General features: G+C 46.7%; 1 protein-coding gene across 1 annotated transcript in view; it reads left to right on the top strand.

The window, feature by feature from the left end:
- The window catches only part of cubn (cubilin (intrinsic factor-cobalamin receptor)), a 217,937-nt gene that overhangs the window by 88,206 nt on the left and 117,317 nt on the right, over positions 1-12,414 (top strand). The window contains exons 20-25 of the mRNA XM_056299826.1: positions 4,040-4,205; positions 4,962-5,187; positions 5,460-5,590; positions 7,107-7,296; positions 8,929-9,089; positions 11,209-11,390. Of these exons, the coding sequence (XP_056155801.1) occupies positions 4,040-4,205; positions 4,962-5,187; positions 5,460-5,590; positions 7,107-7,296; positions 8,929-9,089; positions 11,209-11,390 (1,056 nt within the window). The remainder of the gene's footprint in view (positions 1-4,039; positions 4,206-4,961; positions 5,188-5,459; positions 5,591-7,106; positions 7,297-8,928; positions 9,090-11,208; positions 11,391-12,414) is intronic.

Raw genomic sequence — 12,414 nt, 5'->3', positions numbered from 1 at the left:
ACAATTAAAATCTCCTCCAAGTATTACATAAGGTGGGCAAATTGAAGATATTTCGGCCTGTAACTTGGAGTAAAACGAGCTGTCAAGAGTATTTGGGGCCTAAGCACTTCTTATAAGAACATGTTCCCTGTACAGTAACCTAGTAATGACTTGTATCTTTTTTACACATGGAAAGTATTTTATGCCTCTTCACCACATGATTAAGACCTTTGACATTTAGTGTAATGATTTTTGCCTTACTTATGATGTGGAGTACTTTTTAAAAGTACTCCAACATTTCAAACAAAGAAACAACCAATTACAAAAAATGTTGTGCAATTCACTATGATTTGGCAGATGAACTGTGCTGGCAAAAACATGCCCATCTCCTACTGATTGGAAAACAACAAGAACCTTCTTCATGTCCAAAGAACAATGCAAATGTGAAAGTAGCAACAGAGCATAGAGGCTATGAAAATCCAAAATAAAACTAAGAGCTACCCAATGGGTGGTACAATAGGAGCACATGCTGCTAAAACGAGTAATCGCTTCTGGAGAAAGAACAAAAACTACCTCCATATCATTCTCCCACCCCCACAACAGAGTTATTATTATTATTATTATATGCATGTTGATAATAACAATAATCATCATCAACATTACGTTTATATAGCGCTTTTCTAGACACCCAAAGTGCTTCACAGTAAAGGGGGTAACTCACTTCAATCACCACCAATGTGTAGCACCCACCTGGGTGATGCACGGCAGCCATTCTGCACCAGAACGCTCACCACACAGCAGCTTGAGGTGGAGAGGGAGGAATCATTGAGCCAATTACATGGGGGGATGATTAGGTGAACAGATGGAGAGAGCCAGTTTGGGAATTTTGCCAGGACACTGAGGAACCCCCTACTCTTTGTGATAAGTGCCATGGGATCTTTAACGACCTCTGAGTCAGGACCCCGGTTTAACATCTCATCCCCAGATAGCAAAGAATCTTTGGCCCAAATATGGCCCACATTTGGCCTTGAATGATCGCGCTGACTCTGGTGAGTGTGGCTGCCTCAGCTCAGCCACACTTGGGCCACATCTGGCCCACATAGTATGTGCTGTAACCCAAGTCCAGCCCGGTTCATTACATTTGGACCATGTCTGGCACACACAACACTTGCTATAACCCAACACAGGGCTGGCTTATGACCTTTGGGCCACATCTGGCCCACACAACAGTTGCCAATGCCGTAACTCAGCTGTAAATACTAAGTGTCCCAGATTAGGCCCAAATGTATCTGCTATCTGAAGGACGGCATCTCCTACAGCACAGAGCCCCGTCACTGCACCGGGGCATTGGGATTTGACATTTGTTGTTGTTTTTATTAGGACCACAGGGAAGACTACCCCCTACTGGCCCACCAACACCACTTACGGCAGCAACTCAGTTTTCCCGGGAGGTCTTCAATTCAAGTACTAGCCAAGTCTATACCTGCTTAGCTTCCGTCATTTGGCAGAGCCAGCGTACACGTTAGTATGGCTGCTTTCATTCTGACCACATAAATCATCACACAGCTTCTGCATGTCATCAGTCAAAAAGGGCCTCTCATTTGCTATCGATATGTTAGAATAATGAACCATACATATGCGACTGCATCACACTGCAAAAATTACTTGAGAGAAAAAGCACAGTTGAACAAAGTCGGCATTGAAACCATTTAGTCTTATGTTGAATTGCTGTCTCAAGATAGGATAGCTTCTGTATCATTGAAGAAACTTACCCAAGCCTTACTAAGTTGAGGCCCTGAAGATCTCCAATTAAAATAAAACGAAAGCCACAGTCTTTGGATGGATGGATGGATGGATGGATGCGCCTTCTGACCGTCTCTATCCCAGTGTGTTGAGAACATTCTCTGCATCTCTCTGTGCTTCAAACTTGCACTCCATACCATTGCGACTCACGCTCAGTGTGATGGAGAAGTGCAGGTTAAAATGGATACCTTTGTCAATTAGAGCTTGACACACACTGTTGAAGACACGACACCTCTCTCAAACTGCAGGTCCTGATAAATGTAAATCTGCTGTCCTTGATATTCAAGGTTAAGCTCAACCCTCATTGCTGCCATTATCGTTGGCTTGTCCCTGGAGTTGTAAAGTCTGATAATCACTGCCCCTGCCCCCCACCGTCCCAAGCTACAGTGGGCTCAGTCAATTTTAATATGCCTTTTGGTACCAGGGCTCACGTCTAATCCAAGCACAGTGGGCAGCCAAGATTCAAAGAACTGTACAGGACGTTTTCCTTCCATACCCTCTTTCAAATTGAGGACGTGAGTAGTGTCCCTTCTGCTTTGGTTCTCCACATCCTCCATGTCATCAGTCGTTTCAATAATTTTCTTCTCCACTTTGGTGAGTCTTTCTTCCAGTCCGGTCACTGTGTCCTCCATATCCAATACTCGCTGCTCTGCCTTGGTAATACATTTGGACTGCTTTTCTAAAGTTGTGGATATTCTTTCCAGAGTCCCCAAGGTCTTAGAAAGTTTCTCTTCTATAATGTAGCTAAATTTTTGAGCTACCTACTTCATGGTCATGGATCAGAGCTGGGGTGTCCATAGCTGGCGGAGGTTCATCGCTTTTCTACTGAGAGTTTGTTGTTTGGCCAGCAGCCGGAGCAGGCATTGTTTTCCATGCCTGAATTTTCTTTTTTTCGACATTGCTTGTCATTAAAGGGACACTTTTCTTCTTGCCACTAGTTCGTATGACAGTGTGTTAGTATAATAAGCTGATAGGCACAAATTAAATTGCAAATAATATAATTAAAGTCATGTGGGAATGAGAGCTCAGCAAAAACACATCTCTTACTCAGCCATCATCACATGGCACCCCCCAGCAGTGGCGTTTCTAACTAGATTGTTTAACATAATCTTGGAAAGTGAGGGGATGCCTGAGGAGTGTAGAAGCATACTGGTACCGATTTTCAAGAACAAGGGTGATGTGCAGAACTATAACAACTACAGAGGTATAAAGTTGATCAGCCACAGCATGAAGATATGGGAAAGAGTAATAGATGAGGAAGTCGGTGTATGAGGAAGTCGGGAGTAGCAGAGAAGTATGTAGGAGTGGTGCAGGATATGTATGAGGGAAGTGTGACAGTGGTGAAGTGTGCAGTTGGAATGACAGATGGGTTCAAGGTGGAGGTGGGATTACATCAAGGATCGGCTTTGAGCCCTCTCTTGTTTGCAATGGTGAGGACAGGTTGACGGACAAGATCAGGCAGGAGTCTGCGTGGACTATGAAGTTTGTGGATGACATTGTGATCTGTGGAGACAGCTAGGTGCAGGATGAGGAGAGCCTGGAGAGGTGGAGGTATACACTGGAGAGAAGAGGAATGAAAGTCAGTAGGAGCAAGATGGAGTACATATGCGTGAATGAGAGAGAGGACAGCAGATGGTTTGGACATGTGCAGAGGAGAGATGCTGGGTATATTAGGGGAAGGATGCCGAAGATTGAGCTGCCAGGCAAGAGGAAGGCCAAAGAGGAGGTTTATGGATGTGGTGAGGGAGGACCTGCCGGTGGTTGGCGTGACAGAGGAAGATGCAGAGGACAAGAAGAGATGGAAACAGATGATCAACTGTGGCGACCCTTGAAGGGAGCAGCCAAAAGAAGAAAGAAAGAAAGAAAGAAAGAAAGAAAGAAAGAAAGAAAGAAAGAAAGAAGAAAGAAGTTGTTACACCATCAAATGGCCTTTCAACACTTACTGCTAAAATAAAATGAAAGTTGGTGACACAAACAAGAGGAGTTTGCCTTTGCTGTTTTGTTCTTTCTAGTTATAGTGAAAAACAATAAAGTCAATTGCAACTATACAACATGAACAAAGGTTGGTCAGTCAACCTCCCATGCCTACATTAATCTAAAATGTCCTTAAAAATTTGGGTAAAAAGTATTTTGTTGGGGATCTAAATCCCTGTGAAGCAGAAGCAGGTCACACTGAAGGACATTCCTATCTACCATAACTTTTTATACTTTTGCATAATTCTTTTGCTTTCTCTCTTCCTGTCCCGATCCCTTTCAGGTCAGGGATGGCTCCACGTCCAGCTCTCCTCTGCTGGGGACCTTCTGCGGGTCACAGATCCCAGCGCTGCTCCAGTCCACCCAGCGCTCCATATACATCCGTTTCAAGACTGACGCCTCTCTCAGCAACCGCGGCTTTGCGGCTTCTTATGGTTCTGCCATGGAGGGTAAGTGAACTGGTAAAGAGATTGTGGGGTATGTAGTTCTGTGCTGATGCACTAGTACATGCTATTTCACTTCGGACTCCAATGCCGAGTGCAGAACTTAAGCTATCAGACAATATCAATTCAAATCCATCGTTTTCAGACTTGGATCAACATTTTTGAGCGAGAAGGTATACACATCGTAAATACAATGATTTTTGTCCATGGAGACATTCATGGACAAAAGACGCTTTTAGGGCAGCACAGTGGCTAGCACTGTTGCCTCACAGCAAGAAGGTCCTGGGTTCAAACCCTGGGGTTGTCCAACCTTGGGGGTCATCCCAGGTCGTCCTATGTGTGGAGTTTGCATGTTCTCTCTCTGTCTGCGGTGGGTTTTCTCCGGGTGCTCAGGTTTGCCCCACCATCAGAAAGACATGCATGTTAGGGTCAGTACTCCTGCCTGTGCCCTGACCGAGGCATGGCAAGACCAACTGGAGTTGGTCCCCGGGTGCTGCATGGCGGCTGCTCACTGCTCCTAGCTACACAGCTAGGATGGGTTAAATGCAGAGCGTAATTTCCCTACGGGGATCATTAGAGTATATCAAAATCACAAAAAAAAAATCCTCTAGGCACAAAAAGTCCATAATGCAAAAATAATGCTGCACGCAGTTTTGAATTTTGAATACATCTTCAAATTCCCAGTCATCATTTCCAAAAATGCTTACTGTTGCCAAAATTTACTGATTACCCAATTTATCCATGTACTTTTTTCAATGCCAGGCTGTGGTCAAACCCTAACCGCACCATCAGGCATCATCACCAGCCCCGGCCACCCCAACAGCTACCCCCATGGTGCCAACTGCACCTGGTACATCAATGTTGCCCCTGGCAATGTGATTCGTTTGTCCTTTGACTCCTTCAACCTGGAAGAATATTCCAACTGTAACTTTGACTACGTGGAGGTGTATGATAACGGCACGGTCCAAACAGGAACCAAAGTTGGCAGGTACGGAACACCGTCAGACACCATGTCTTGGTATTCTGTTTGAATTTGTGCATTATGTTTTTGTTTCTTGCATCACCAAACCTCTCAAAATCGACATTGATGAGTGCTACACTGGCAAGCGACGCTATGTTTAACAGTACTAACAGAGGGATTTCAGCCCAGAAATGGATGTACTTCCCCTTCTTGTTTCCAAGATGGATTACTGCTCTGTAATTCTGCTTTGTGAACTAATCGACTCGAATTCTCTTTTTCTCCCCTGTGTGTTCCTCCAGGTACTGCGGCCGTGAAGTCCCTCCATCCATCACCAGTACTGACAATTTGCTGACGCTGCTGTTTGTATCTGACTCCAACCTCTCCTTTGAGGGATTCTCCGCCAGCTACATCTCCATCAATGCAACCTCAGGTACATTCACCAAGGACCGCCTCGCAGAACTGTACTGACATTGTGAATGCAGACGTCTCATCGCGGAGATAAGTGGTCATGGGGAGCAATAACATCCCTTTAGTTAGTTACCACCCAGTAGTCGGCAGAAATAAATGGATCATGAAGACTGGCGTGAATGTAGTCGTAATCTGTTAAGGAGTGGATATGAGTGGTTTCTTAGTCAGCAATTATTTTGATAAAACAAAAGCAACCAAACTTTTACTTTTTGCCAAACACGTACTTTAACTTTTTATCTTATTGGTGTCTTTTAATCCATTAAGAGTTGATGTAGAATTCTAGATTCCCTATTTCTGTTGCGCGAGTGAGCTTACCACTCCTCCACGTGCGAAGATTGAGAATGGATTATGAGGCATGTTGGTATTAAGAAGGTGCCTTGATGGGCATCTGGGTAGCATGGCGGTCTTTTCCGTTGCCTACCAATATGGAGAATGCTGGATCAAATCCCAGTGTTACCTTCAGTTTGGTCGGGCATCCCTACACACACAATTGGCTGTGTCTGCGGGTGGGAAGCCGGATGTTGGTATGTGTCCTGGTCGCTGCACTAGCACCTCCTCTGTTTGGTCGGGCGCCTGTTCACGGGGGAGGGGTAACTGGGGGAATAGCGTGATCCTCCCACATGCTACGTCCCCCTGGTGAAACTCCTCACTGTCAAAAGAAGTGGCTGGTGACTCCACGTGTATCGGAGGAGGCATGTGGTAGTCTGCAGCCCTCCCGGGATCGGCAGAGGGGGTGGAGCAGTGACTGGGATGGCTCAGAAGAGTCGGGTAATTGGCCAGAAACAATTGGGGAGAAAAGGGGGGGATCCCCCCCCCCCCCAAAGAAAGAAAGTGCTTTGATTGGCGGTTATAACCCTGTTGGCCCCCATGGTTAAGCATGCCTTGCCGGCTAGCATGTGAAAACACATGGTGAGACTGTACAGGAAGCCCCGTAACTAGCATGAAATCACACCACTGCATAATCACAGCAAGATGGGAACTGGATTGGAATGCCAGCCAGCAGCGAAAATGTAATAGATGGTGTATGTGAGCAGTAATGTTGTCAAGTCGTCCGGTCTGTTTGGTGGGTAGTCATCTCTAGAATAGAATGGGATCAGCAGGTCCCATTCTATTCTAGAGATCCAGTTGCCTGGTGAAATACTGAAACTGGTGAACTTAGGGCTGTATCGCTCACCACGACCTGCTGACAAAAAAAAAAAAGAAAAAAAAAGCATTGCCCGCCGATTGAGACTTTTGTCTACACAGACGAGCTCACATGGGTCCAGTTACTCCAGGCAACACTATTCATTTACTGTCCTGTAAGCCTCGTGACCTTTTCGAGACATTGTGGATGTTATGCAGGACTCACAGGGAGCTCAATGAGGACTGGAATGCTTTTAATCTTTTCTCAAGACTAACATGGGCACAGTTTCAACAGCCCCCTGTGTCCTCAGCCTAACCCCCCTTCCCATTTCTCCTCTTGCTGACTCCCTCCCCAGACTGCGGTGGGACCTTTACTTCCTCCATGGGGTCATTCAGTTCACCGAATTACCCCAGCAACTACCCCACCAACAGAGTATGCATCTTTAAGATAACTGTTGAGTTCAGCATGCAGATCAAGCTCAACTTCACTGACTTTGACCTGGAAGGCTCCCCTCCTTCCTGTGCCAGGGACTATGTGGAGATCAGGTAAGAGCCGAGGAAGTGTTCCTATCATGTTTAAAGACTTACCTTTCAACAGCCAGGCTATTTAACACTAGAACGACCAAGGGTGTCATTTCGTCTCTTTTGGATTTTCAAAGTTTATTAACTTTGTGGAAAAAAAGGTCAGACCTGCCGCTCCCTGAATGCTCCTAAAATTGCATATATTTGCATTAGAATAAGTTTCAGATCATCCATCCATTATCCAAACCACTTATCCTGCTCTCAGGGTCGAAGGAAGGCTGGAGCCTATCCCTGCAGTCATTGGACAGCAGGCAGGGGGACACCCTGGACAGGCCGCCAGGCCATCACCAGGCTAACACACACACACACACACACACACACACACACACACACACACACACACACACACACACACACACACACACACACACACACATACACCTAGGGACAATTTAGTACAGCTGATTCACCTGACCTACATGTCTTTGGGAGGAAACCGGAGCCCCCGGAGGAAACCCACGCAGATACGGGGAGAACATGCAAACTCCACACAGAGGACGACCCGAGACAACCCCAAGGTTGGACTACCCCGGGGCTCGAACCCAGGACCTTCTTGCTGTGAGGCGACAACGCTAACCACTGCACCACCGTGCAGCCAGTTTTAGTTCAATTGCACAAAAAAAAAGTTATAAGGTGAATCGGCCACACTAAATTGTCCCTAGGTGTGAATGTGTGTGTGTGTGTGTTTGGGGGGGGGGCTGTGATGGTCTAGCGGCCTGTCCAGGGTGTCTCCCCGCCTGCCGCCAATGACTGCTGGGATAGGCTCCAGCCTCCCTTCGACCCTGAGAGCAGGATAAGCGGTTGGGATAATGGATGGATGGAATAAGCGCTACCTAAAATGACCATGGGAGGTCAAAATGACCGCTGGTTTTTAAACTCTATATTGTGTCAAGATAAAGACCCAGCTGAGCTATTAATGCATTACACATGTTAGTATGTCTGTTAGGAAACTAACTGACACCAACATTAACATGTTAACAACTATAATACTGTTTTTAAACAGTTTAATGGTCGTTGTTTGGGACTGTTTCAGTATTTGTTTACTGTCAGTTCTTTTTGTACATGTCCCCCGTTATGTAGCCTTGTTGCCTTGGTCCGATTAGCAGTGTGTGTTGTCCGTTGGTGTCTCGGGTAATATTTTCACTGTTTCTGTTTTGCTGCTCAACTTCCGCCATGTCTCTCTGAAGTTTAACCCGTTTAAAATACTGTTATAGTTGTGAACATGTTGATGTTGGTGTCAGTTAGCTTCATAACAGACACACTGACATGTGTAATGCATTAATATCTCAACTGGGTCTTTATCTTGACACAATATAGAGTTTCAAACCTGGCGCCCATGGTGGTTTTAGGTAGGAGTGACATCCTGGTGGTTCTGGTGTGAAGTTTGACTCTCTACGAAGAAGGACATGTCTGTGATCTTATGAATAAGGACGTCTGTGATTTTATGAAGAAAGACATGTCTGTGATTTTGTGAATAAGGACATGTCTGTGATGTCTCACAGGTGATTAAAAAATAATTGTTTGCAGATTGCAAACTAAAGGCACTGCCATTGTTCTCAAATGAAAATTACATGAGTATTTAACTTTGTCCCACAGAGATGGTGGCTATGAGACGTCCCCGTTGCTCGGTAGATTCTGTTCCGTTCAGGTGCCCCCAGATGTGGTATCCCATAGCAACAACCTCTGGATCAAGTTCCGCTCTGATGTGTCCCATACATACAAGGGCTTTGTCGCCCACTGGGATGGCACACAGACAGGTATGTGTGTGTGTGTGTGTGTGTGTGTGTGTGTGTGTGTGTGTGTGTGTGTGTGTGTGTGTGTGTGTGTGTGTGTGTGTGTGTTAAGCATTTGACAGACTAGTTGGTGGAACTCGCTGTCTAGCCATGTCAGGCAGCAGAGTCATTCATACAGTAACTTTCCCAAGTAGCTGAAGTCGACGGTGGGGCAGGAAGCAGGATGACATGGGGAGGGGTTGGATTATAAACAGGAGGGGTTTGTAATTGTTACATGAAGAGTTGACCAAATACAGGTAAAGGTGAACACTTGGAGAGGTGTTCCACGAATCTACTGGTGGAGAGCGGTGAGCAGTCAGTAAACACGGCGGCAGAAGGAGCTGCGTGAAGAATGAGCAGATGTTTTGCTGACGATGTGCTCATTTTCACACCAAAGACCAGCCACTGCTGGAAGTGGGAGCGGACTTCAGAATGTCGGTTTCGAAAAATTGCAAAAGATTTGACTCAAAGCCCCCCCACACACACACACAAACACACATTCTGAACATCGGAAAGGAGTGTTCCAATGTTATCCAACATTCTGAAGAGCTGCATGGTTTGAAGCATGCAGCAGCATCCACCCTTCTCCTGCATATCAACCAAGCTGCATGGTCTGAAGCATGCAGCAGCGTCCACCCTTCTCCTGCATATCAACCAAGCTGCATGATTTGAAGCATGCAGCAGCATCCACCCTTCTCCTGCATATCAACCAAGCTGCATGGTTTGACGCATGCAGAGCGTCCACCCTTCTCCTGCGTATCAACCAAACTGCATTGTTTGAAGCGTGTAGCAGCATCCACCCTTCTCCTGCATATCAACCAAGCTGCATGGTTTGAAGCATGCAGCAGCATCCACCCTTCCCCTGCATATCAACCAAGCTGCATGGTTTGACGCATGCAGCAGCGTCCACCCTTCTCCTGCATATCAACCAAGCTGCATGGTTTGAAGCATGCAGCAGCGTCCACCCTTCTCCTGCATATCAACCAAGCTGCATGGTTTGAAGCGTTTAGCAGCATCCACCCTTCTCCTGCATATCAGCCAAGCTGCATGGTTTGCTTTTACAAATTGTATGTTCACATTGTACAAGGGTATAAATGTAATGTTGTGCATTCCTTTATACAGAACCAGGAGTTTGCTTATAGTGCACCTAACCAAAAACTCAGACATGGGTTATCTCTGAACCCTTTGCTATGCCTTCATTCTGAAAGTCACACCACTTCTAAATATACTCTTTAAGTGGAGGTAAGGGATCCTGGGCAGACATTAGCAAGAGCTAGCTATAGTTTGAAAACATGCTGTCTAAGGGCCCAGACACACCAAACCGACTAGTGGCGATGAAGTCCAACTGTTGCGTCACCTCACTTCGCCTGCTGTCTGGGCCAGAAAGTAGCACTTGAACACACCGCAAAGACTACAGCCCACAGCCCTGATTCGCTAAGCTGAACAGCCGATCAGAGTGATCTCTCGCACCGACAGGCTTCGCCGCCAATTCAACATGCTGAATCAGCCGAAAAGCTGCCAACAGGGGTGCGACTAGTACCAACAGTGTGGGATACACCACAAAAACTAGAGTCACAGACGCTCACCGACGGCCTATCATAGGCCGACGGCCGACCATCACCCTCGTGTGTCAGGGCCCTTAGATGATGATGAAACGTTTCTCTCAATAAACGTGTCCAGATGAATGGATTCTACTTCCTGTGATAGTTCTCTGAAGAACCCTCCTGATTGGCTGATGAGTGGGTACAGACAAAATGTTCTGTGTCAGTGCAGAGCAGCGAGGGCGGCTGTAAAGACCAGATTTTTTTTCTCATTGTCTATTTACTTGGTAGCTGTCAGGATGTAGGAAGAGTTTGACCAGATATTATTAAAGGTTTTCTAAATTAAAATCACTTATAGCCACTGTAAGATATCAGTGTTGACTCATGAGATAACGTTCAAAATAAATTAAAAAACAAAAATAAATAAATAAAAAATCATTAAAAACAAGTCATGGTGACTCTTATACCCCTGCTCGAGGAAAAAAGATTAGATTTCTTTTTTCTTTTATCCATGTAGCTGAGAATAGTCTTTCTGCTCTCAACACTTTTTTTCTGCCCTCCAGGCTGTGGCGGGATGTTGAGCACCCCATCTGGGTCCTTCTCCTCCCCAAACTACCCACTGGCTTACCACCCCGATGTAGAGTGTTACTGGCACATCAAGACCAGCCAGGGCAGCAAGCTCGTGCTGTCCTTCTCTGACTTCTACCTGGAGACCAGCACCTCCTGCATCTATGACTACCTGGCTGTGAGTAGAACAAGTAGTCTCTCACAAGGGCCACGCTGGTGGTAATTCCAAGATCGTTGGTCGAGTGGTTGAATACCACTCAGTTAGTCAACATTTTTCTATTGATTGAAGTTTCGCTGTATTGTTTCAACCACGGTGGAAAACCTCTGGCACCATATTGCAAATCAGTCAGATATGGTTCAGGTTTAGAAAATCCAAAACTGGCATCCGGGTAGTGTAACAATCTGCTCCGTTGCCTACCAACACAGGGGATCGCCAGTTCAAATTCCCGTGTTGCCTCCGGCTTGGTCGGGCATCCCTACAGACACAATTGACCTTGTCTGCGGGTGGGAAGCCGGATGTGGGTATGCGCCCTGGTCACTGCACTAGCGCCTCCTCTGGTCAGTCGGGGCACCTGTTCGGCGGGGAGGGGGAACTGGGGGGAATAGTGTGATCCCCCCCACATGCTATGTCCCCCTGGTGAAACGCCTCACTGTCAGGTGAAAAGAAGCGGCTGGTGACTCCACATGTATCGTAGGAGTTATGTGGTAGTCTGCAGCCCTCCCCGGATCAGCAGAGGGGGTGGAGCAGTGACTGGGATGGCTCGGAAATTAGAGTAATTGGCCGGATACAACTGGGGAGAAAAGGGGGGGGGAATCAATTCATTCATTCATCATCAGCCACTTCTCCGGGGTCGGGTCGCGGTGGCAGCAAGCTAAGTAGGACACTCCAGACATCCCTCTCCCCAGCAATGCCCTCCAGCTCTTCCTGGGGGATCCCAAGGTGTTCCCAGGCCAGATTTGATATGTAGTCCCTCCAGCGAATTCTGGGTCCACCCCAGGGTCTCCTCCCAGTTGGACATGCTCAAAAAACTTCCAAAGGAAGGCGCCCAGGAGGCATCCTAATCAGATGCCCGAACCACCTCAACTGGCTCCTTTCGACATGAAGGAGCAGCGGCTCTACTCCGAGCTCCCTCCGGATGTCCGAGCTCCTCACCCTATCTCTAAGGCTGAGCCCAGACACCCTATGGAGGAAACTCATTTCA

The sequence above is a fragment of the Lampris incognitus genome, chromosome 19 (genome assembly GCF_029633865.1).
Source record: "Lampris incognitus isolate fLamInc1 chromosome 19, fLamInc1.hap2, whole genome shotgun sequence".
In the NCBI taxonomy this organism is placed as follows: Eukaryota; Metazoa; Chordata; class Actinopteri; order Lampriformes; family Lampridae; genus Lampris; species Lampris incognitus.
This window is presented reverse-complemented; position numbering and strand designations above follow the sequence as displayed.